Here is a 21,577-nt window from a genome sequence, read left to right as displayed (position 1 = left end):
GGCATTGACAAAGTGAGTAATTCAGCGGCCTGTGTCCCACACATCTGTATGGCACCTCATCCCTGATGAACAGGGATTTCTCTTTGTAACTTGGAGAAGAGAAGTTCCCTTCAATGCTCTGGCCTTTGATTTCCTCATCTGTAACAGGAGGGACCTGGCTGCTGTATTGTGTAGTTGACATTGAGTGAACACACAGCTCAGCAGATCTGACTGTGGAACCCTGCACTCTTACACCTCTTTTCTGGGCTCCTAGTGTTCTGCAACCTGTGGTTTGGGTGTGAGGAAGAGAGAGCTGAAGTGCAGTGAGAAGACCTTGCAGGGGAAACTGATAACATTCCCAGAGCGGAGATGCCGCAACCTTAAGAAGCCAAACCTGGAACTGGAAGAAACCTGCAACAGAAGGGCTTGCCCCGTGTACAGCGTGGTGGCAGGGTGGTATTCCTCACCATGGCAACAGGTGGGTGCGTGCAGATTTAGGAAGCAGATGTTCAAGTGAGACGTAGCACAGGAACACTGTTCTCAGTCCATCAACAGTTGCCCCACTGTATACAGTTGGGATGGTTGGCATCGGTCAACCCATTCTACCCCTCTATATGAGCCTGGGCAGGTTCCAAGTGCAATCTGGCACACAGTTTTTAGACCTAGAACATTGGAATAAGTCAAGTATTGAACAGAAAGCCTGTGACATTGTGCTCATGTTGGTTGTTGCCACTCTTGAAACCATCATTTTGGGGATGCTGCTCTCCATCCCTGACCCCTGGTTGTCAGAGCATGTTTCTGAAGGACACAAAACTAAATTTTGCCAACCCCTGCTTGTGTTTTCTGTTAATGCTCTTCATGGATTTTCTCATTTCGCGGCAACTTCAGAGTCAGACAAGTTGATGGCAGTCATACATCTATATTTGAGTGCTTGGATAATTCCAAAATGCATCTTCTGTCTACCAAAACTTACCTTTTCCTCCCAATACAAGGACATACAGTGATCTTTGTACAAAATGGTGTTCTCATCTGTCTGCTGTCCATTCTAAAGCAAAACAGCAATGATCTAGTTAAAGGTTGCCTTTTCCCCTGACATTTCCATTCTTTTGTTAAAGATCCATCAGCCTTTCATGTAGCCCTTGGGGACAAAAAGAAACTTGCAGCCTAGATTCTACTTAATTGGACAGTGAAATCCCCTTGTTGTTAGGTACTATGCTACCTCAGAATCTTGTTAGGCACCATCCCAAAGTATCTCCGGTTAGTTCATCCTTTATAGCCCTTGCTTCAAGCTACCCCCATCCATTCTGGCATCTGGCTGAGATTGCCTAGATTTCTTGTCCTCCATCCCTGACCATGTCTGGATGTGTTTCTGTGGTTTTGAGGCTACTTCTGGAGCCTACCTCTTTAAGGTCCCCTTCACTGGAGACACACTTTCAGGTATAATAGCATTTGCCCAGGGCGTTTCTGATAGACCACACAGCTCACACAGGGCTGAATAGACTTGGACTGTATGCCTAGACCTAGCTGCAGACTGCGACATCCACAGGCATCTTGGTCATGAATATCACGCTTCCTTCTGTTTGCTGCTGCTGACCTCAGAGAGGGCACCGTCCGGCTGAGCAGGTGTAACTCCTTTCTGTCTCCCTCCTTGCAGTGCACGGTAACCTGTGGGGGAGGGGTCCAGACCCGATCTGTCCACTGTGTGCAGCAAGGCCGGCCTTCTTCAAGTTGTTTGCTCCATCAGAAGCCTCCGGTGCTCAGAGCCTGCAATACAAACTTCTGTCCAGCTCCTGAAAAGAGAGGTAAAGGATTCCATGCCCCACCAATTTCACCAGTTTTAGGAGAGCTTTTCCACAGCTCATTATAGTCAGTTGTGCCACTTGGATGTTACATGACTCTATGGTATCCTGGTCCCATCAGCATCCATGGGGCTGTATTCTTAGACTTGTACAAGGCCAAATCTGAGGCTGTTCCTGTCAATACCAGACCCCCAGAATGGAAGCAACTTTTGAAAAGGGCCTCCGGGAAGAAAGGAAGGTGGATCTCGTATGTGCTCAGCAGAAGAAAGGGCAAATGCGAAGGAACAGCAAGATACTTGGATTAGGAGCACAGTTGACTGCATAGGCACAAACCAAATGTGGTACAGGGGCCTCATTAGTCATCACAGAGACATCAGATTTAACCGGATAAGGTGGAGAAATATGGGGTCCATGAGATCATGACAGTGGGTCACCTGGAGCAGAATGAGAACAGGATCTCCTCGTGGAGAGGTGGATGCTGCATCCAAGGAGAGATGGAAGAGTCTCTTTTACAGGGAGGTAGTAAGGGGAGGGAAGCTGGGCAGGTTTGGAAGACTGGGCCAACGGTGCTTGCTGCTTGTCTGCAAGCAGAAAGTGAGGCAAAGAGAGCGGGGTCTACAATCAGCCTCCACAGTGTAAGCCAGATGCCTGGTTCATATCTCAGATAACCAGCCATCTATAACTGTTCTTACCAGCAAAGAGGGTACCACACACTCACAGCATGCTGACCCTCCTCAGCTCTGCCTCCTGGCTTACATGAAGCCCAGGACTCCTATTATAGGCTTTTGGTAAAATGCTATTGTATTCATAGGAGAGATGGCTCAGTGCTTAAAATCACTGGCTGTTCGTCAACAGGATCAGATTCAATGCCCAGCACCCACATGGCAGCTCATAACCATCTGTTACTCCAGTTCCAGGGAATCTGATGCCTTCTTCTGGCCTCTATGGGCATTGCATGCATGTGGTGCATAGACATACATGTAGATAGAGCACCCACACACATAATATATTTTTTTTAATTTTTTTTAGAGAAGTGAGAGTTGATACAATAGTGAGGTTAGTCAGGGAATGGTAGGATATGCCTATAATCACAACACTTAGGAGGCAGAGGCAGAAGCATAACCACAAGTTCAAGGCTACCCTGGGTATATAGCAGGACCTTCTCTCAAAGGACCACAAAAATAAGTGACCTCAAAGTTAGGACCCTAGTTCCAGTAGTCTATATTACCTTGCAAATCTTCCATTGTACCAACAGAATAATCTAGAATGTCTAGAAATATAAATAGCATGACTAAGGTACATGCTAACTGATTGGGAGCATCAGATACTAGATATGTGTATAATGTATGTGCATAGGTGTATTACATACATATAAATTAGGCAAATGGAATGTAGCTAGATCTTCATCTTAATGTCTGACTTGAATCTTGAACCCAGCATATCTCAAGCCAGCTTTCTGGTGCCTGATCTCTGATCTATAGGAGTGCCCATTTCAGGAGACTAAACTCCATCCTTCTGTATACTTGATGTAAAAATACTGTTGTTACTATTATTTCTCTGACATCATTTACCAAGTCTCTGCTGAGGATAACATTTACAAGTTATCTGCACTGCCGTCAGAGAGAGAGAGAGAGAGAGAGAGAGAGAGAGAGAGAGAGAGAGAGAGAGAGAGAGAGAGAGAGAGAGAGTCTGGAAATCACTGGAAGGAAAAGAATATCCCACTCATTTTTAAACCTAAGTTCCTGTGCTATATGGCTTGATTTTATTTTAGCCACTGTGGTTATTTTTTTCCAAAAACATTTTCTTTAGCTAGCACTTGTCTTTCTGTTGTGCTGGTGGACAGGACTTAACAGATGCAAAACTAAATTTTTGCAACCAGGAGCTCATTGTTGAGTGTGCGTTTCGATACATGTAAAGAGGAGCATGATATTCAAACCAGTGTGGAGTGATAATAGTGTTCTAAGAATAAAAATAGTTGATAAGTTTTAAAAAATATTTATCTAGCAACTACTTTGTGTCTGGCACTATTTTAAGTATTGGGAAGAAACCAATGAAGAACAGAGACCAAGAACCTGCTCTCAAAGATCTTGCACTGTAGAGGACAGAGACTAAGCAACCACATGGTATAATGAAGATGGATAAAGCAAGGAAGATAGTGAGGACCCTCCCTGGAAGGCCAAGGAGTAGGCTGGTTTGTTGAGTGGCAGAGGAGAGAAGAAACTAACCTGGAATTTTAGGGAAAGTCTACTGGGTGGTGAATTGGGAAAATGGTAGACAGAGATCACCAGTGCTTCTGGGATCAGCAAGGGGGCTCGTGTGGCTGGGTTGGGGAAGAAAGGAGAAGATGAGGCCAGGAAGTCAGACTTCACATCCTAAAGCTTCAGCCTCCACAGGAATCACCATACCTTGAAGTGTGGAGGGATGAGAAGGAAGGCCCTGAGTAAGAGGCATGACAGGAACTTATTTGTGTCAGAAAAGGATTCCTGGGAATGACTGAGATATAAAAGGGCATAAAAAGGGGAATTCTGGATATAAGAACCCAGGACCAAAGAAGCTACAGGCAGGTGAGTCACAGAAAGTCCAAGCCAGGGCCCATACAAGAAGAGTCAAGAGAACTGTGGGTTTTTATTGTGCATGAAAAGGCAAGAAGAAAGTAACTAAAAGGAAGATGCTCCTTGGAAAGGTACTGCCCTGGGACCTTATGCCCATGCTAACTGCCAGGCTATATGCAGGCAATCATGATCTCCTCCTGGCTATGACTTCTTTTCTAACACCGGTCCCCTATTTAAATTCTGCTAACAGATACAGTCCCTTTCGGAATAATAATCCCACCCAGGCAAAGTCCAAATGTATCATCGGCAGAACACACAGAGGGACAAGGAGATGGGCCTAGACCTCTGTTCCATAGGCCCTCATCTTAGTAAGGAGGCCAAAGTCCTAGCTGATGTGCTAAATGCTTTCTGTCCTTTCAGATGATCCATCCTGTGTTGATTTCTTCAGCTGGTGTCATCTGGTCCCTCAGCATGGGGTCTGCAACCACAAATTTTACGGAAAACAGTGTTGTAGGTCATGCACAAAGAAGAGCTGATCCAGAGACCATGCAACCTCCTCAGACCAGGACCTTACCTGCCCATCTCCAGGTCTTTTGATCAAGACTACAAACCACACAGGAACTGCCACCGAGTTTGAAGAATGGATAGACAGCCACTAGCCTCCTTAGTCAACCCCTAGAAGCACATGGTACTCTAAAGCACGTGACAATGAGAAGTGATGACAAATCCAGCTTTAAAAAACAACAACAAAAAAAGCCTTCTATTTGCACTGTCATTTGAAAGATGAGATGCATCATACTGAGACATGTCAGGTTTTCATTTTGACCAAGTGAAAATCTTGTTGACTTTGGGGTGAGTCTCCTCTCCACACACATACCCTTGAACATCAAAGGAGTCAAGGGCAAAGACATCTATTTTTTAAAAGGCCCGTGAAGGCTTCAGGTCAAAGACTGACACTCAGAGCCATCAAATACATGAATGGAACTCTTTGCCCAGCAGTTGCTTGGAATTTAGAGTGTCAAAATCTGACAACAAACGGTGCTCAATGGGTGCTTGCTGCTGGACTGGCAAGCTGTATCTTATGTTTATTTTCTGTGTGTTGTTTATTGGGTTTCAAGTATAGTCTGCCTCTAGAGAGTCTCCAAGACTGAAATTAACAACTTGAAACATATTCCCAGTAGCATTCTGGAAGCAGGGTCACATGGGCTATTTAAGATCTTCGTGTAATTAAAATTCACACTTGAAGGGGAAAAAACTCAAATCTTGATGCCCTTCATGTGACATCAACCTCATAACTTTTGGTGCTTATTGACTGGGGATGAGGGAGGCTGGTGCCTGCTCTTTGGGAACAAGAACTGGTGACATGATCATTTTGGTAAAAATAGGCGCTAACTGGTAAAATAGCATGCTTGAAGGAGGGAAGCCTACCATTTATAATGCTCCAGACATATTATCAGAATGCTTAGAAAATTAAAGACTGCTTGTGGTTTTTGCCCACCAACTGACAAGTTTCAATTCACCCCAGGACTTGGTCAACAAGGAAAAAAATAAATAAAACACAGTGGCCAGAGAAAAATCCATCTGTCTTCTTGCTACATTAATAAATTACAACTCACCAAGCCCTTCCATGAATAACAGTACTTTACCATGTCTCAGATGAGATTTTTGGTCATCAGGAGCCAGCTGTTGATGGGCATTAACAAGCTTAAAATTGTTCTCAATTGGAAAAACACCATTCTGTTTGCCAAAGCCAGAGTAACTTATAAGACTGTGTTCCCCTGTAATTCTTTGAGAAGTGGTTCTACAGGGCATGTTTATATGATACTACTCCATCCCCCCAGTTTCTTGGATGAATGTACACTCATTTTTACTGCTTCTCAGAGTCTCGGTTCAAACAGGGGTTTGCCAGCTCAGCAGAACCAGCTAGACAGTGGTCTGTTAAATTTAACAGCATTCCTTGTTCCCATCCTAGTGGGAATCATGAGTCCTTGGATGCCATGGAAGTGAAAAGTTGCCATGGAAGTGAAAAGTAACAGCTTGGCCTTCTTGGCTTGGCCCTTCAGTAGCCATTTTGATATGAGGAGAGAGAAAAAAATAATACCACACTACCATTCCCTTGCTCTCTGAAAAGTGGGAAGTTATTTGTCTTTATATAATTATCATTTTATTATTTTATGGGAAAGAATTAATTTATTAATAACCTATTCTTATGTGTTCTCACTCGCTTCTTTGAGTAAGTGATATTCTGAGGGAAAATGTTGAATTAAAAAAAAACATGGATTATAGAGAAAAGTCAAAATATATGTGTAATATTTAATTATTTTATGTTTTATAATAAAGTATTCTGTTTCTTTATCTTTGAAACTTGTTAAATTCTTGAACAAGTTAGTGTGAAGTCAGTTATTTCCAAGTTGATTTAATTGCCTACCTGTTGATGGAGACCTCAGCATAACTTCACTAAAGGGGGCAGGGGAGGAGTTAAGAAGGATTTGTCACTTTTGTGCATAAGGAAATAAACTGTCCAATGATGATGCATTTGGGCCAACCAGATGACTCTGCAGGTAAAGGCACTTGATGCCAATGCTGATGACCTGAGTTCAATCCCTGAAATCCACACTGTGGAAGGAGAAAACTGACTCCTGAAAGTTGTCTTCTGACCTCCACACATGTGTCTTGATACATGCCTGTATGCAGCTCCGAAAACATAAATAATAAATGTGAAACAAAACTTGAGTATCTCAAGACATGATGCATCTTTAGATAATGTGTTCTGCTGTCCTGAGCAGATAAACATTGCATATGAAAATCACTAAAGATAAAGCCATTAAAGCTACTTCCTATTTGAAGGGAATTCTGGGGAAAATATTTGTGCCAAAACCAAGGGGAAGGGAGAGGAAGCTGAGTATTTACAGGATAGGAAAGGACAGGGGGGGGGGGAACTTATTCAAACAGCATGAACTTTCAGGCTTTCAAAACTTTACCATCAGACTCATGAAGACTTTCTGGATGATGCACATCCAAATAACCTGAATATCTAGTGTTTCCATTTATGATCACACACCAGGCATAGCTCTAAAATGTATTTAAGAGTATTATGGTATATGAATTATTAATGTGTAGGAAAATAAAAATTAGGGTTAAGAATGGAAAGTGAAAACAAGAAAAAGCTATCTTTGTATCTTTTGGTAATGAAGTATGATTAGAAGAGATTCATTAGGATTTAATGGCTGCCAGGTCCTATGTGCACTTTTATATACTTTATCTCATTTAAAGCACACAATGGCTCAATTAGGAAGATATTAGTCGCTTTGGGGGGAGGCATCTGGGATTCTGAGAGATCACATATTTAGCCCTGAGGCAAATGGCCAGCTTGTGATGGGGTCGAGACTTGAACCCAGACCCCTTGGGGCTCTTCTGTCACAATCCTAGGAGACATAAAGAAAGCAGGGAACATGCAGGCCTTGGAATCATGGTCCCTGAGATGCATGTAAATAAGACTTCAGTGATAAATGACTTTAATGATGATGAATTATGGGCAGAGCTGGGGATTTAAGATGTGGAATCAGGGTGGAAGGTAATAAATTCCTGCTAAGCCCCTCTTTTCATCAGAGGATACTTGAAGACCTGTTGCATAGTTATTGTATAGTTAAAGACTCTATTCCCTACTAACAGCTTCTCTCTGGGATGATAATGTTTCCTGGACAATAGCATCAGAGTGTCTGGAGCCTGCAGCTCCCCAGGATCATCAGGATGGAGAGCAGGCATGCAGGAATGCTCTTGGCGTGGGTTCTGTTCTAATCACAGGCAGAGATGATCTTACAACAGTGAGTATGATGCTAAGAGTGGTTTATAGCATTCAGATCAGAAAGGCCATTGCTGTAAATATCATAGGGGGAATGGTCATTTGCTTATGGGTTTCACGGCCTTATATTCCTTAGCTTGAAAAATACAGAAACATGGGCTGGAGAAGCTGCTCAGTGGTTAAGAACACATATGTTCTTGCTGAAGGTGAAAGCTCAGTTTCTAACCCATGTTGAGCAGCTCAAAACCACTCAAGACTCAAGCTCCAAGTGATCTGACACTCCTGCCTTTGCAGCTACCTGCACTTGAGTACTCACACATACATACACAACCGCACAATAAAAAAATAATACAATAATGCCAGGTATGGTGGTCCATGTCTTTAACCTAGCACTCAAGAGGCAGAAGGAGGTAGATCTCTGTCAGTTTGAGAACACCCTGGTTTACATAGTAAGCTCCAGGCTGGCCAGGATTATAAGTGAAACTGTGGCTTAATAATAATAATAATAATAATAATAATAATAATAATAATAATAATAATAATATCTTTTAAAAACACAAGAAGGGATCCTGTGTTCTGTCTGCTTTACCTTATCTTACCCTAAGATCTTAATTCTCCAAAAACTTTGGTGGTCTACATTGGTATTAATGCTTCTCTTTGCTGTGACCAAATGCCTGCCAATAAGCAGATTACAAGAGGAAAAGATTATTTCTCCTTACAGCTGGAGGGTCACGGTCTACCATGGTCGAGAAAGCATGGTAGCAAGCAGCTCCATGGTGATGGAAGCCTATGGTGGGTGTTTCTCGAATCTCCTGAGGTTAGCAGAGATGAGACAGGAAGCTGAACCAGGTCATCCACCTCAAGGCCCTTACTAGTGACTCACTTCCTCCAGTGAGGCTCCCCCATTCTAACAGTTCCACAGTCTCTCAGAACAGGGACCCCAGCTGGAGACCAGCTGTTCATACATGAGCCTGGGGGTAACAGTTCATATCCAAACCACAGCAACCTTTATGCTCCTTTTCAATCTGTCACCCTTGTCTGCACGTGATGGAGACTTCTACAGAGGCTCTGGACATGTTACTATCAAGCCTGTCACCCATAAAGCATCATCCTGGGTACCTCATAAAAGCATTATATATCACTTTACATTTTTTTCTATTTTTAAAGAGATTTTTCTATTTGTTTTACATATCAACCACGGATTCCCCTGTCCTCCCTCCTCCCACCCCCCAGCCTTCCCCCGCAACCATTCCCATCTCCTCCATGGCAAAGTCTCCCCTGGGGAGTCTGCAGAGCCTGGTACATTCAGTTGAGGCAATTCCAAACCCCTCCTCCCTGCACCAAGGCTGAGAAAAGTGTCTCAGCATAGGCACTAGGTTTCAAAAAGCTGTCTCATGCACTAAGGACAGGTCTCAGTCTCACTGCCTGGGGCCCCCCTAAACAGTTCAAGCTAAACAACTGTCTCACTTATCCAGAGGGCCTAGTCCAGTACCATGTAGATTCCTCAGCTATTGGTTCACAGTTCATGTGTTTCCACTATTTTGGCTAGTTGTTTCTGTAATTTTTCCAATCATAGTCTCGATATCTCTTGCTCATAGAATCCCTCCTCTCTCTAGTCAATTGGACTCCTGGAGCTCTGCCTGGGACTTGGCTATGGATCTCTGCATCTGCTTCCATCAGTAACTGGATGAGGGTTCTATCATGACAGTTAGGGTGTTCGGCCATCCGGTCACCAGAGTAGATCAGCTCAGGCACCCTCTCGACCATTGACAGTAGTCTATAGTGGAGTCATCTTTGTGGATTCCTGGGGACCTCTCTAGCACTCTGCTTCTTCTTATTCCCATGGTGTCTTCATTTATCCTGGTATCTCTTTCCTTGTTCTCCCACTCTGTTCCTGATCTAGCTAGGACCTCCTACTCTTCTAAGCTCTCTTTCCACTGACCCTTGCCCTCCATTAACCCCCCCCACACACACACACCCCAGTTTGCTCATGTAGATCTCATCCATTTCTCCATCACTGGGCTATCCCTGTGTCTTTCCTAGAGTCCTCTTTACTAGCTAGCCTCCCTAGAGCTGTGAGTTGTAGTCTGGTTATCATTTGTAATAGCCAGAACCTGGAAACAACCTAAATGCCCTTCAACTAAAGAATGGATAAAGAAAATGTGGTACATATACACAATGGAGTACTACTCAGCAGAGAAAAATAATGACATCATGAGGTTTGCAGGCAAATGGATGGAATTAGAAAATATCATCCTGAGTGAAGCAAGCTAGATGAAGAAAGACGAACATGGTATGTACTCACTCATAAGGGGATACCAGATGTAAATCACTTTATATTTTATCCATTTATATAAAAATTATTTTCTCAGAAGAAAGTGTTTTAAAAGGCAAATATTTTATAACTCCTCCAAATGGAAAATCTATATTACATGGTATAAATAGATACAGCTAGTCAACAACAACAACAACAAAAATAACCTTGGTGGCTAGGGAGACGGCTCAGTGGTTGAAAGCACTTGATGTTCTGTAGTGGGTAGCTGTTCCAGCTTTGACCTTGAAACACTGTCCCTAGAGTGACAGGAGGTAACTGCCACACCTGCCTATGACCTGCCCCTGGGGCATGGCTGAGAGGGAGCCCCTTAAGACTCGAGGTGCATACATGCTGGGCTCTTCTGGATACCTCGTGGTCCTGGAAGCTGGATGAGAGACCAAGCCAGAGTTCTCTGCTGGATGGAACCTCATCTCTCCTGGATCCTGTAACCAACCCCTACTGGCTGTAAGTTACCCCAGAAATAAACTTCTCTTGATTACCAGATGAATTATGTGGAACTGCCTCATTAATTACAGTTGCAATGTTCTTCTAGAGAGCCTGAGTTCCGTTCCCAGCATCTACATCTATTGGCTCATAATCTAACTTCAGCTCCAGGGGATCTGATGCCTCTTCTAGCCTCTATAGGGCACCTGAACACATTACACACACACACACACACACACACACACACACACACACACACATACACACATACACACACACACACACACACACGAACACACACACACACACACATACACACACACGAACACACACACACATACACACACACACGAACACACACACACACACACACACACACGAACACATGTATACACACACTAAAACAAATATATATATATATATATGTAAATCCTGATGGGGTTATGGGTGTGGCTTAGCGGCAGAGCTTTTGCCTGGCATGTTTGAGGTTCCATGCCCAGCCCAGAAAAAAAATTCCTGATTAATATATATATTTAACATATTATTTTAAAAACATACCATATAACTGGCTTATACATTACTATCTGAAAACAAGAATTCCTCAATGAGGGTTGAAATGTTCATACTTCCTAAAAATTGTATGGTTCTGTATCTGTATCACCAATACAGAATAAAGATGAAATAATCTATTGAGATAATACTGAATGCCAATTTCCATTGCACAGAGAAAGGGCAAAGGATACCCATAGTATCTGTCCTTTGCAGGTGTAGATAATCACGATGAGACTTCTGCCCAATAACTTTTGTGCTGAGAACGCTCTGGGATGTTCTGAATGTGTGCACACATTTGTTAGTTTCTACGAAGTGGTGGCAAGCTGCCTCTCCCCTTCCTGTAACACCTTCCTGTTTGAACATCGTCGAGTTATCACTGCTAGGCATCCCTCAGTGTTTTCCTATTAAATAAGGAACATAGCTGGGTTTATAATCAGGTTATTTAATAATAAGAAGTACTGCAAGTCAGGTCTGGAGAGATGGCTCTGTGGTTAAGAGCACTGGCTGCTCTTGCAGAGGACCCCGATTTGAATCCTAGCACCCACATGGCAGCTTGTGACCATCTGTAACTCCCGTCCCAGAGGATGTGGCATCCTTTTCTGGCCTCTTCGGGTAGCAGGCAAGCATACGGTACACAGACATACAGACAAACACCAATAATATAAAGAAATAAAGCACTGTGCATGGTTATCAGCTGTTGCCATAGTCACGTGAAGTCAAGAGCTGCTCTACCAACTTAATGGGGATTAGAAAGAAGTAGCACTGTTCAGAAACAGGCAGCTCTGAGAGGCACTTTCCTCTACTCCTCTTTCTACACCATTTTCATCTCCCTTCTCACATGGCCTTGACCTCACCATCTAGACACCTCTGGCCTCCAGAAGGCAGGATGTCCCTTGACCTTTTCTGTAGCACCTGCGCTACTACCTGTTCACCATGTCTGAGCGAGGGGCTAAGGATTAAACAGAGACAAGACAACGGGTCATTCGTCTCAGTAGAATGCCCTTTATTGAAGGAGAGAAGAGGCCTTAAATACAGGCTTACAGCATAGTGGGAGAACCTGGGAAGGCAAAAGTTCACTACAGATGTTTTACATTCTAGCATTACACCAATATGCAAGATATGCAAACAAGGTAAGCTATTTAGGAGGAATGAAACCAGCAGGGAATTAGCATAGGGGGGACATCTGATCAAGGTCAGCAAGCAAGGCAACAGCTACCCAAGGACCGGGGGTCAGGGCCCAACACTTGCCTAGAACTACATCACAGCACCTATACCATCTTAGCAACTCTCCCTAGGTGACAACCTTTAGTGTGCCACAAGCCTGCAACCCCATGGTTCATAGATCTAGTATGAGAATTAATAAAGAGTGAGCCTTTGCTGAGAAAGAGCTACAGTCCGTGCAGAGATGGTCTCTGAAGGTGAACTAGGCTCAGAGGCTATTTCAGGTGAGGAAGAACCTGGATGTTTTTCTCTTCGATCTCCTTCCCTTTACATGGCTAGAGTACAGAAAATCATTGCCAGTTTTAATGCCTGAGCAAGCTCCTAAGGCAGGAGTCATCCAGAACACTGTTATTCTATGCATTAGGGGAGGGGCGTCTTCTCTTTCTGAAAAGAGATTTCCCTCTCGCCTTTCCCCATGCCCTTTAAAAAGCACATTAGACCAAGAGCCTCAGAGCACTGCTCCCTAACCAACTAGACCCATCCCCAGCACTTAAGGGTATTAAAATTTCCCAGTCCCTTTCAAGAAATTGGACGTGTTAATCCTGCAGATGGGGCCTGATAATTTATGGTTTAAAAGGCTTTCAAGTTTTTCTAAGAAAAATTGGTTTTGGAACCACTGGTCTAGGGTAATAAGAAGGGACTGTCCTCCCAGTTAGACAAAGGAGCACCCTTGGAACCAGGCCACACAGCATAGCTCTACAGAGGTTATGCCAAATTTGCCTAATAATACAGTGGCCCATAGCCTAGTCTCATCTCCTCCAAGTGTATTTCACCTGCACACAGCTGGACAAGGGAAAAATTAACCAGCAGAGAGCAGACTCAACATCCTGGTCATTTTTTTTTTCTGACTTTCAGGGGCACCCCAGGTTTGCCAAATGGGGACTAGCAGTATCAAGGACAATTGGCCATTGATCTCAGTCAGGCCCCCACAGGCAAGAGCTACAGTACAGCAGAGAACCCAATGAAGGGTAACCATGGAAACATGGCTTTGGCAAACTATTCACAGAGCCTCAGGTGTGTATTTATGGACAGAGATGCAGCATGAAACTCTGAGATTCAGGATCAAGACAGAACAAAAGGCAGCTGTCCTGCCGGCTGCCTGTCATTATGTGCCAAGGGGTGTGAACCCTTTTTATGAATAGTACCAACTCCCTGATATATTGCCAGAAATCACTGGCTTGATTTGAGAGGGAGGGGGGTTGGGGGTGTCGGTGAGAAGCAGGGGAGAAGAAGAAGAAGAAGACGGACAGAAGTGTGGAAAGGAAGAAAAGAAAGAAGAAGGTAGCCTTAATAGCAGGGAGAAGCCGACAGAGTGCTTTGGGGCTGAGCTAAAGCGTAAACAAGTCCTGGTCTGAGCTGCTCTGGGACTCCAATTCTGTCTGATGGCTACATTGATTAATTCACAGCTTTCATGTTTTGTAAAAGCAGATTGGTTCCAGATACTTAAAAATTAACATGTTGTCTATTTACACATCTGCTAAATCCAAAACTAGTAAAGAAGGGAGTGTTACTGTATTCAACAGCTCTCCTTTGTTATGACGCCCTTATTGTCCACAGATTTTATTGCTTGTGGCCTGGTCTGCTGAGGGGAAAGACATTTCACATGTTCTTGGAGCATTTATTTGTTCTCAGACTCAAACTCCCTCTGACATGCGCAGCAATACCCGGTCTTTCTTCGTCTGGTCTGCCTCAACTAACATTATTTTTCCCACATGTCTGCTAACTAGCATGCATTTGTTCTTTCAACAAGAGAATTTATTGACTGTCCGTGAAACAACAACTCCAATGTGAGATCCAAACAGCAAATAAAAAAGATCTTGTTTCTAGCCCAGTGGGACTTGAACATACAGAATACAGCTTTTCTGGTCGTACAAGAGTCCTGTCATCCCAGCCATGAAGGAGACTGAAGCAGGGGGACTATGACTTCACGGATAGTCTAGGCAAGTTTGGGAACTTAGACATACCTATCCTTTACAGACTTTAAAATAGAAATATTTAAAAGGACTGGGGCCATGGCTCATTGGCAGAGACGAGTATGCATACAGTCCTCGTGCCAGAAAGAACTGGAGGTGGGGGCACAGAGCACTGATCTATGTCATTAAACATTGTTCCAAGGTCACAGACCTTGTTTCAAGGTGGCATTCATCATTCCAAGGTCATAGACTCATTTATTAAAATCTCTGCTTTTAGATTCGTCCTAGGCAACAGGTCCTTGAGCATGTGTTCAGCCTGCTGTTCTCAGAAAACTTTTGGATTTATGCAGAACTATTTTTCAACTCCTTCAAAGACAATGAAATCACAAAATTATAGCACTAAGCAAAATTATCTACCTGACAATTGATATATAGACATTTAAAACTAAAGGAATTCCAGGGAATTTTTCTCCCATTTCACAGACCTAGAAACCGAGAGCCAAACATTTTAGAGCCTTTCCTAAAATTATCCAGTAAATTGATGAGACCAAGTCAGTTCTAGTGATTTTGGGGATGCTCACATTTTGCTGAATTCTGAACTATTTATCAATATTTACTTGACAGGAAAACATTTATTAACATTAAGGATGGTTTAGTAAGAAGTGGGGGTCAAACAGACACCTAGGCAGAAGCACTCCTGGGTTCCTTTAACACATGTGACTGACATTAACTCAAGTTCCCCTCCAAAAGGACTCGGATACCACTAAAAAATCATAAGGATGCTGTCATCTGCCCTTGCATGGGGAAAAAGACAACCTTGCAGAAGTAGCAATCTAGCCCATTCCCTTTATAAGGGTCTGGTATATCAGGGAGCTGATCTATTGCTTGTCCCTGAGCCACAAGTTAATGCCAATGCTCAATGATGCAAAACTTTGAATATGCCCAAACCACTCACCTGGATACTTTAAATTGGTGGACTAAGCATCTGCATGCTCTAGCGCAATAAAGAGAATATTCTAGAAACAAGTGTCAGCATACGCATGTGCAGCCTTATTGCATCCCTGTGACCTGAGTGCCATAACATGCTATTGCATTCCTGAAGCCCCAGTGTCACGGTGTCAGGACAACCCCATCCCATTCACATATCCTGTATAGCACAGCCTTACAGCCATACAATCGCCAGTGAAAAGGTGTGTTGCCTTATTAGGGGGACAAAAGGACAAAAAAAATTGTAAAGAAACCTAAGTCCCACCACTAAGTCCCACCATTCTCGGGACGCATCCTTTGAATGTGAATCTGCTGAGCCAGTACTCACATAGGGAAAGCTGCTTCCTAGCCAAGAGCCTCGGTGTTCTGTTTCTCTGTCTGAGGATCCCATTCCAGTGATGTCATTTATACTGCAAAGGAAACAATCAACAGATCGAAAAGGCAATTTGCAGAATTGGGGGAAATATTTTAGACCACATATCTGATAAGGGGTTAATACTCAAAATTTGTAAGGAATTCATACAACTTAATAGCAAAAAGAAAAAACTGGATTTAAAAAAAGGACAAAAGTTGCCGGGCAGTGGTGGCGCATGCCTTTAATCCCAGCACTCGGGAGGCAGAGCCAGGCGGATCTCTGTGAGTTCGAGGCCAGCCTGGTCTACAGAGCGAGATCCAGGACAGGAACCAAAACTACACAGAGAAACCCTACCTTGAAAAACAACAACCAAAAAAAAAAAAAAAAAAAAAATGGGCCAAGGGCAGAGATGTTTCTCAGTGGAAGACAAAGACAAACCAATGGCAACAGATAAATGAAAAGATATTCAACATGACTGATTCCCTCAGGGAAGTGCTAATTAAAAACTTCAATGAGATGCCATCTTACACCTGTCAGAATAGCTATTTGCAAAGAACAAAAGGCAGCAAGTGTTTGAACTATGTGGAGAAAGGAGTCCTCACACACTGTTAGAAGAGATGTGAACTCATACAGTCATTATGAAAACAGTGTGTAAATATCTCGAAGAATCAAAAAATAGGACTACCAGAGAGATGATCAGCCATGCCAGTCTGGGTATACACCCAAAGGCACTTCATCCAGTATGTTCACTAGAGCATTGTTCACATAGTGATGCCATTGAATCAACTCAACTGGTGACTGAGAAGTAAATGGGATAACAAAATTTGACACACTCACATACACACACACACACACACACACACACACACACACACACAGGTGCAAGCACAAGGGAATTGTGTGTGCACCCTACAAATTGACACAAACTGTAGTCATCTAGGAAGACAGCATGTGCACATGTTTGTGGGGCATTTTCTTGATTGACAACTGATGTGAGAGGGGCCAGCCTGCCCTGGGTGGTGCAAGTATCCTTGAGCAGTCTAAGAAAACAGGCTGAGTGAGCCATGGAGAACAAACCAGTAAGCCACCTTTCCATGGTCTTTGTTCCTACCCCGAGTTCCTGTCCTAGTTCTCCTCGATAACAGCCTCTAACATGTAAGTAGAAATAAACTCTTCCTTCCCTCCATTTGCCTTTGGTCATGGTGTTCATCACAGCAGCAATCTAAGAAGCAAGCTGGTGTAGCTATCCTATATCTAATAAAATAGACTTCAAACTAAAATCAGTCGAAAGAGATCAGGATGGACATCACATATTTATCACAGGAAAAATCCACCAAGATGAAGTCTCGATTCTGAACATTTATGCCTCCAATACAAAGGCACCCACATTCATAAAAGAAGCATTACTAAAGCTTAAATCGCACATCAAACCCCACACGTTAGTAGTGGGAGATTTCAACACACCACTCTTATCACAGCAGCAAAAAGCAAGCCAGGATAGAAGGACATCCTGACAGTTGCAACAACTTCAGTAAAGCTAGAAGACTAGCCTGAGTGAAACAAGTCAAATACAGAAAGAAACACAAAGGTTGCATGATCTCAATACTCAAAATCAATGTCCTGCCTAGGGAGTGGAGAGGAACAGATGGGGAGGTGTGGGTCAAAGTTTACCAAGTTTGGGTATAAAATAAGTAACTTCCAGGAAGCGAACATACAGCAAGGGCACCTTAGTTCATTGATGCCATGTACTTAAAATGTGCTAAGAGGGAAGATGGAAAGTATTTCCATAGCACAGGAGAAAAGAAAGACAGGGCTGCTTGTAAGGTGATAAGTATGTTAATTTGATCACAGTAATCATTGAACAGCACAATTCATCACCCCATTGTGTACATTAAATGCATACAATTCCCATTTGTAGAGCTGAAAAGGAAAAAGAAAAAAACCTTTTTACAGTTTTAAAGCTCGTCAGGAAAGAGGTGCTAAGCAGATTCATTCACGGCCTTGATTTCACGAAGTCCCAGGTCGTCTGTACACCAGCTGCCAGCTTTCTTTGGTTCCTCACAAGGCTAAGCTGGCAGCCCCAAAGCCACCAGCTGCCAGCCTTTTCCTCGTTCCATAGTGGGAGGAAGTTGGTTCCTGTATGACAATTCATTAAGCCCTGAAGGGGTGGGCACTTTGAACGTCTTTTCCAGGGTCAGTCTTGCGCGCACACTTCCCAACTGAACTGCAGCCAGCCTCAGTGAGGGAACAGGAAACCACCTTTGGCTGGGGCCGGAGCACTTGTTTTCTGTCCAAGAGTAGTCACCCAGGTAGAGGTCTCAGAGGGAGATCAGCCCGCAATTCTCAATAGATCAATTGTTCCCACCCACCTCCCCTCGACAAAGTCCGGAAGACATGAAATAGGATTTGAGGCAAGATTAATGTGCTGCCTTTCTGTACTGTCTATCTAGAAGGCACACTCCTGGTATTGTCTGCAAACACAAAGCGCCTTTCAGAGGCACCTTGTAAAGTACCGCTTTCCCAAGGATGCTGGTTTAGAGTTAGGTGTCTCACTGTCCCCAGGACAAAGTGGCAGGAAGATTTAGCAGCAACCTAGATAATCTTATCAACCCAGATCATTCAGATTTTGGTTTGACTGCCTCTAAGTGAAGTCCCCAAATAAACTGCCAGCTAGCTCAGTTGCCATCTGAAAAGAAAAGTAGACTGACATTTACTGAGCCCCGGATCCATGCCAAATAGGGTCCAGGGAAGTTTATCTGCACTTTTTCTGATTTTCATATGAATTCTCTTATTGTCCTTTCTTCTCTTTTAAGGGGGTGGGGACTAAGATTCATTAAAGTTAAATAACTAAGATCACACAGCTTAAAAAAATAGTAAGAGATCGAAGTGGATTTAAGACTTGGATTTTCATTGGTTTTTCTGTTTTGTTTTGGTTTATTTATTTTTTTGGTTGTTTTTGTTTTTTGTTTGTATTTTGTGGGGGTTGTGGTACTGTAATGAACAAAGGGCCTTGTAGATCCTGGGCAAGCATTGTGCTACTAAGCTTTATATTCGGCTGTATCGCTTTAATTTTGAGATTTTAAGTTTTAATTAAGTGTGTGCACCTTGTCTGTGTGAGGGTTTGGGCACATGAGTGCAGTGCCTGAAAAGGCCAGAAGACAGTGTCAGATCCTCCATGACTAGAACTGTAGGAGGTTGTGAGGTGCCTAACTTGGGTGCTAAGAACCAAATCTGGGTCTTCTGCAAGTGTAGAACTTGCTCTTAACAGCTGAGTCATCTTCCTGGTCCCTAAATTGCCCAGACTGGCCTTCAACTCCTGTAGCCTATGAAATCCTTGAACTTGTCATACTTCCTATTGAGTAGCTGGTATTAGAGGCCTGTGCTGCTGAGATTAGCTAAAGCAAAATATTTCTATGTAAGCTGATGGTTTGACTTTTTTCTAAATAGGCCAACATTAATATATTTGAAAGTACCCTATGTCATCCACCTGTCATTGGGTGGTAGAAGCTTCCTACAGACCAAATTCTGAACAGACTTTAAGCACAAGTCTATCTGAGCAATTGGCTGAAACTTTCTTTGATTTTAAAACTAATCTACTCCAGGCAGTAGTGGCACACGCCCTTAATCCCAGCATTCAGGAGACAGAGCCAGGCGGATCTCTGTGAGTTCAAGGCCAGCCTGGGCTACAGAGTGAGTTTCAGGAAAGGCACAAAGCTACACAGAGAAACCCTGTCTTGAAAAACAAAAACAAAACATAACAAAACAAAAGAAAACTAGCCTACGCATGCAAGGATCTCAATGAACTCTAAATAGCATAAACTTGATGGGACCCACAGTTAGACAACCCTGTAAGGCCATGGCATGTATGTACCCCTACTCAAAATTAATTAATTAATTGCATTAATGAAAAGATTTTTAAGTATAAAGGAGAAAAACTATGCAGTCATACAATAAAATTTGACAAAATTTATCATTTACTGAAGATTTTTAGAAGAAATTCTCAGCAAAGAATCCTTATTTGTAGATGGAATGGTTCTGTACATGACACCCTAAAGACTCCTCTAGAAAATGTTTAGAGCTAATGAACACCTTCAGGAACTGTCAGGGTTACAAAATTAACACATAAAAATCAGTTACCTTCCTATATCCAAATAACAGACACACTGAGAAAGAAACCAGGAGGATAACCCCATTCACAGCTGCTGCAGAAAAAAATTCCTTGGAATACACCTAACCACAGAAGGGAAAGACCTCTACAATAAAAACTTAGAGAAGATTTGTTTCCTATCACTGTGATTTAAAAAAAAAAAAAAAATCATGACCAAAACGAATTTGGAGAGGTGAGGGTTTATTTCAACTTCAGTCTATCAGGAAGGGAAGTCAGGGCAGAAACTCAAAGCAGGAACCTGAGGCAGAAACCAAAGCAGAGGTCATGGAGGAATGCTGCACACTGGCTTGTTCTCCATGGCTTGCTCAGCCTGCTCTCTTATACACCTAGATCCATGAGCCCAAGGATGGTACCGCCCCTAGTGAGCCGGGCCTTCCCACATTAATCATCAGTCAAACAAATACCCTACAGACTTGCCCACAAGCCAATCTGAGAGAGGCAATTCTTCAATTGGGATTCCTCTTTCCATGTATGTCTAGATCTGTATCAGGTTGATAAAAAACTAACACTGACAAGACTGATAAAGGAAATCAAAGAAAACACTAGAAGATGGAAAATGGATTTGAAGAACTAATAGTGTAAAAGTGACTATACTGTCAAAAGAAATCTACATGTTCAATGCAACCTCTATCAAATGTCAATTCCAATGTCATTATTCATAGAAATAGAAAAGATATTAAAATTCATACGGAAGCACATAAGACTCCAGATAGATAAAGCAATTCTGAGCAAAATAATTCTAAAAATATCACCATACTTCATTTCAAGTTATACTCTAGAGCCATGGTAAGAAAAACAATGTAAAATGAGCACAAATGCATGCATAGATCTATGAAACAGAAGAGAGGACCCAGGGATACAGTTTTAGAATATGCCACTTGCGTTCTGATAAAGATGCTGGGTACACTGGAGTCCACAGGCAGCAGGAGGAGACTAGACTGCTGCCTCTCCTCCTGTATAAAACCAACTCTGAATGGATCAAAGACCTTAATGGGAGACTTGCAATTTTCCAATTGTTGGGTGAAAAATAGGGAAAACACTTCAAAAACGAGGCATAGGCAAGCACTTCCTGAATAGGACCTCGGTTGCTCAAAAAATAAGGAGACCTCGTGAAATTAAAAGGCTTCATTGCAAAGGAAACAATCGAGTGAACAGATAAGCTGTACAATTAGGGGAAATCTTTGCTAGCTTTACATCTGATAGAGGAACAATATTTAGGCTATAAAAACTAAACAAATGTTCAAATAGCCCAATCAATAAATATGACAATGGAAATGTTCACAATTCTCAAAAGACAACTACAAATGGCCAACATGAAAAAAAATATTCATCCCCATTAGCCATGAGAGAAATACAAAACTATAATTTAATGGGGCTAAAGAGATGGCTCAGCAGTTAAGAACACTTGCTGCTCATTCAGAGGACCTGAGTTCTGTTCCCAGCACTCACACATCCTGTGGCTTACAACCTCCTGTGTAGCAGGCTATCTTT

At 42.8% G+C, this 21,577-nt stretch overlaps 1 protein-coding gene and 1 pseudogene across 1 annotated transcript in view; both read left to right on the top strand.

Annotated features, from left to right (window-relative positions):
* Adamts18 (ADAM metallopeptidase with thrombospondin type 1 motif 18) overlaps positions 1-6,694 on the top strand; it is a 144,980-nt gene extending 138,286 nt beyond the window's left edge. Inside the window, exons 21-23 of the mRNA XM_006974065.4 lie at positions 254-457; positions 1,634-1,781; positions 4,751-6,694. Coding sequence (XP_006974127.1) covers positions 254-457; positions 1,634-1,781; positions 4,751-4,866 — 468 coding nt within the window. The 3' untranslated portion in view covers positions 4,867-6,694. The remainder of the gene's footprint in view (positions 1-253; positions 458-1,633; positions 1,782-4,750) is intronic.
* On the top strand, positions 3,590-3,704 carry LOC121829907 (small nucleolar RNA SNORA40; annotated as a pseudogene).
* Positions 6,695-21,577: the final 14,883 nt, after the last annotated feature.

This window comes from Peromyscus maniculatus, chromosome 5 (genome assembly GCF_049852395.1).
Source record: "Peromyscus maniculatus bairdii isolate BWxNUB_F1_BW_parent chromosome 5, HU_Pman_BW_mat_3.1, whole genome shotgun sequence".
Lineage (NCBI taxonomy): Eukaryota > Metazoa > Chordata > Mammalia > Rodentia > Cricetidae > Peromyscus > Peromyscus maniculatus.
This window is presented reverse-complemented; position numbering and strand designations above follow the sequence as displayed.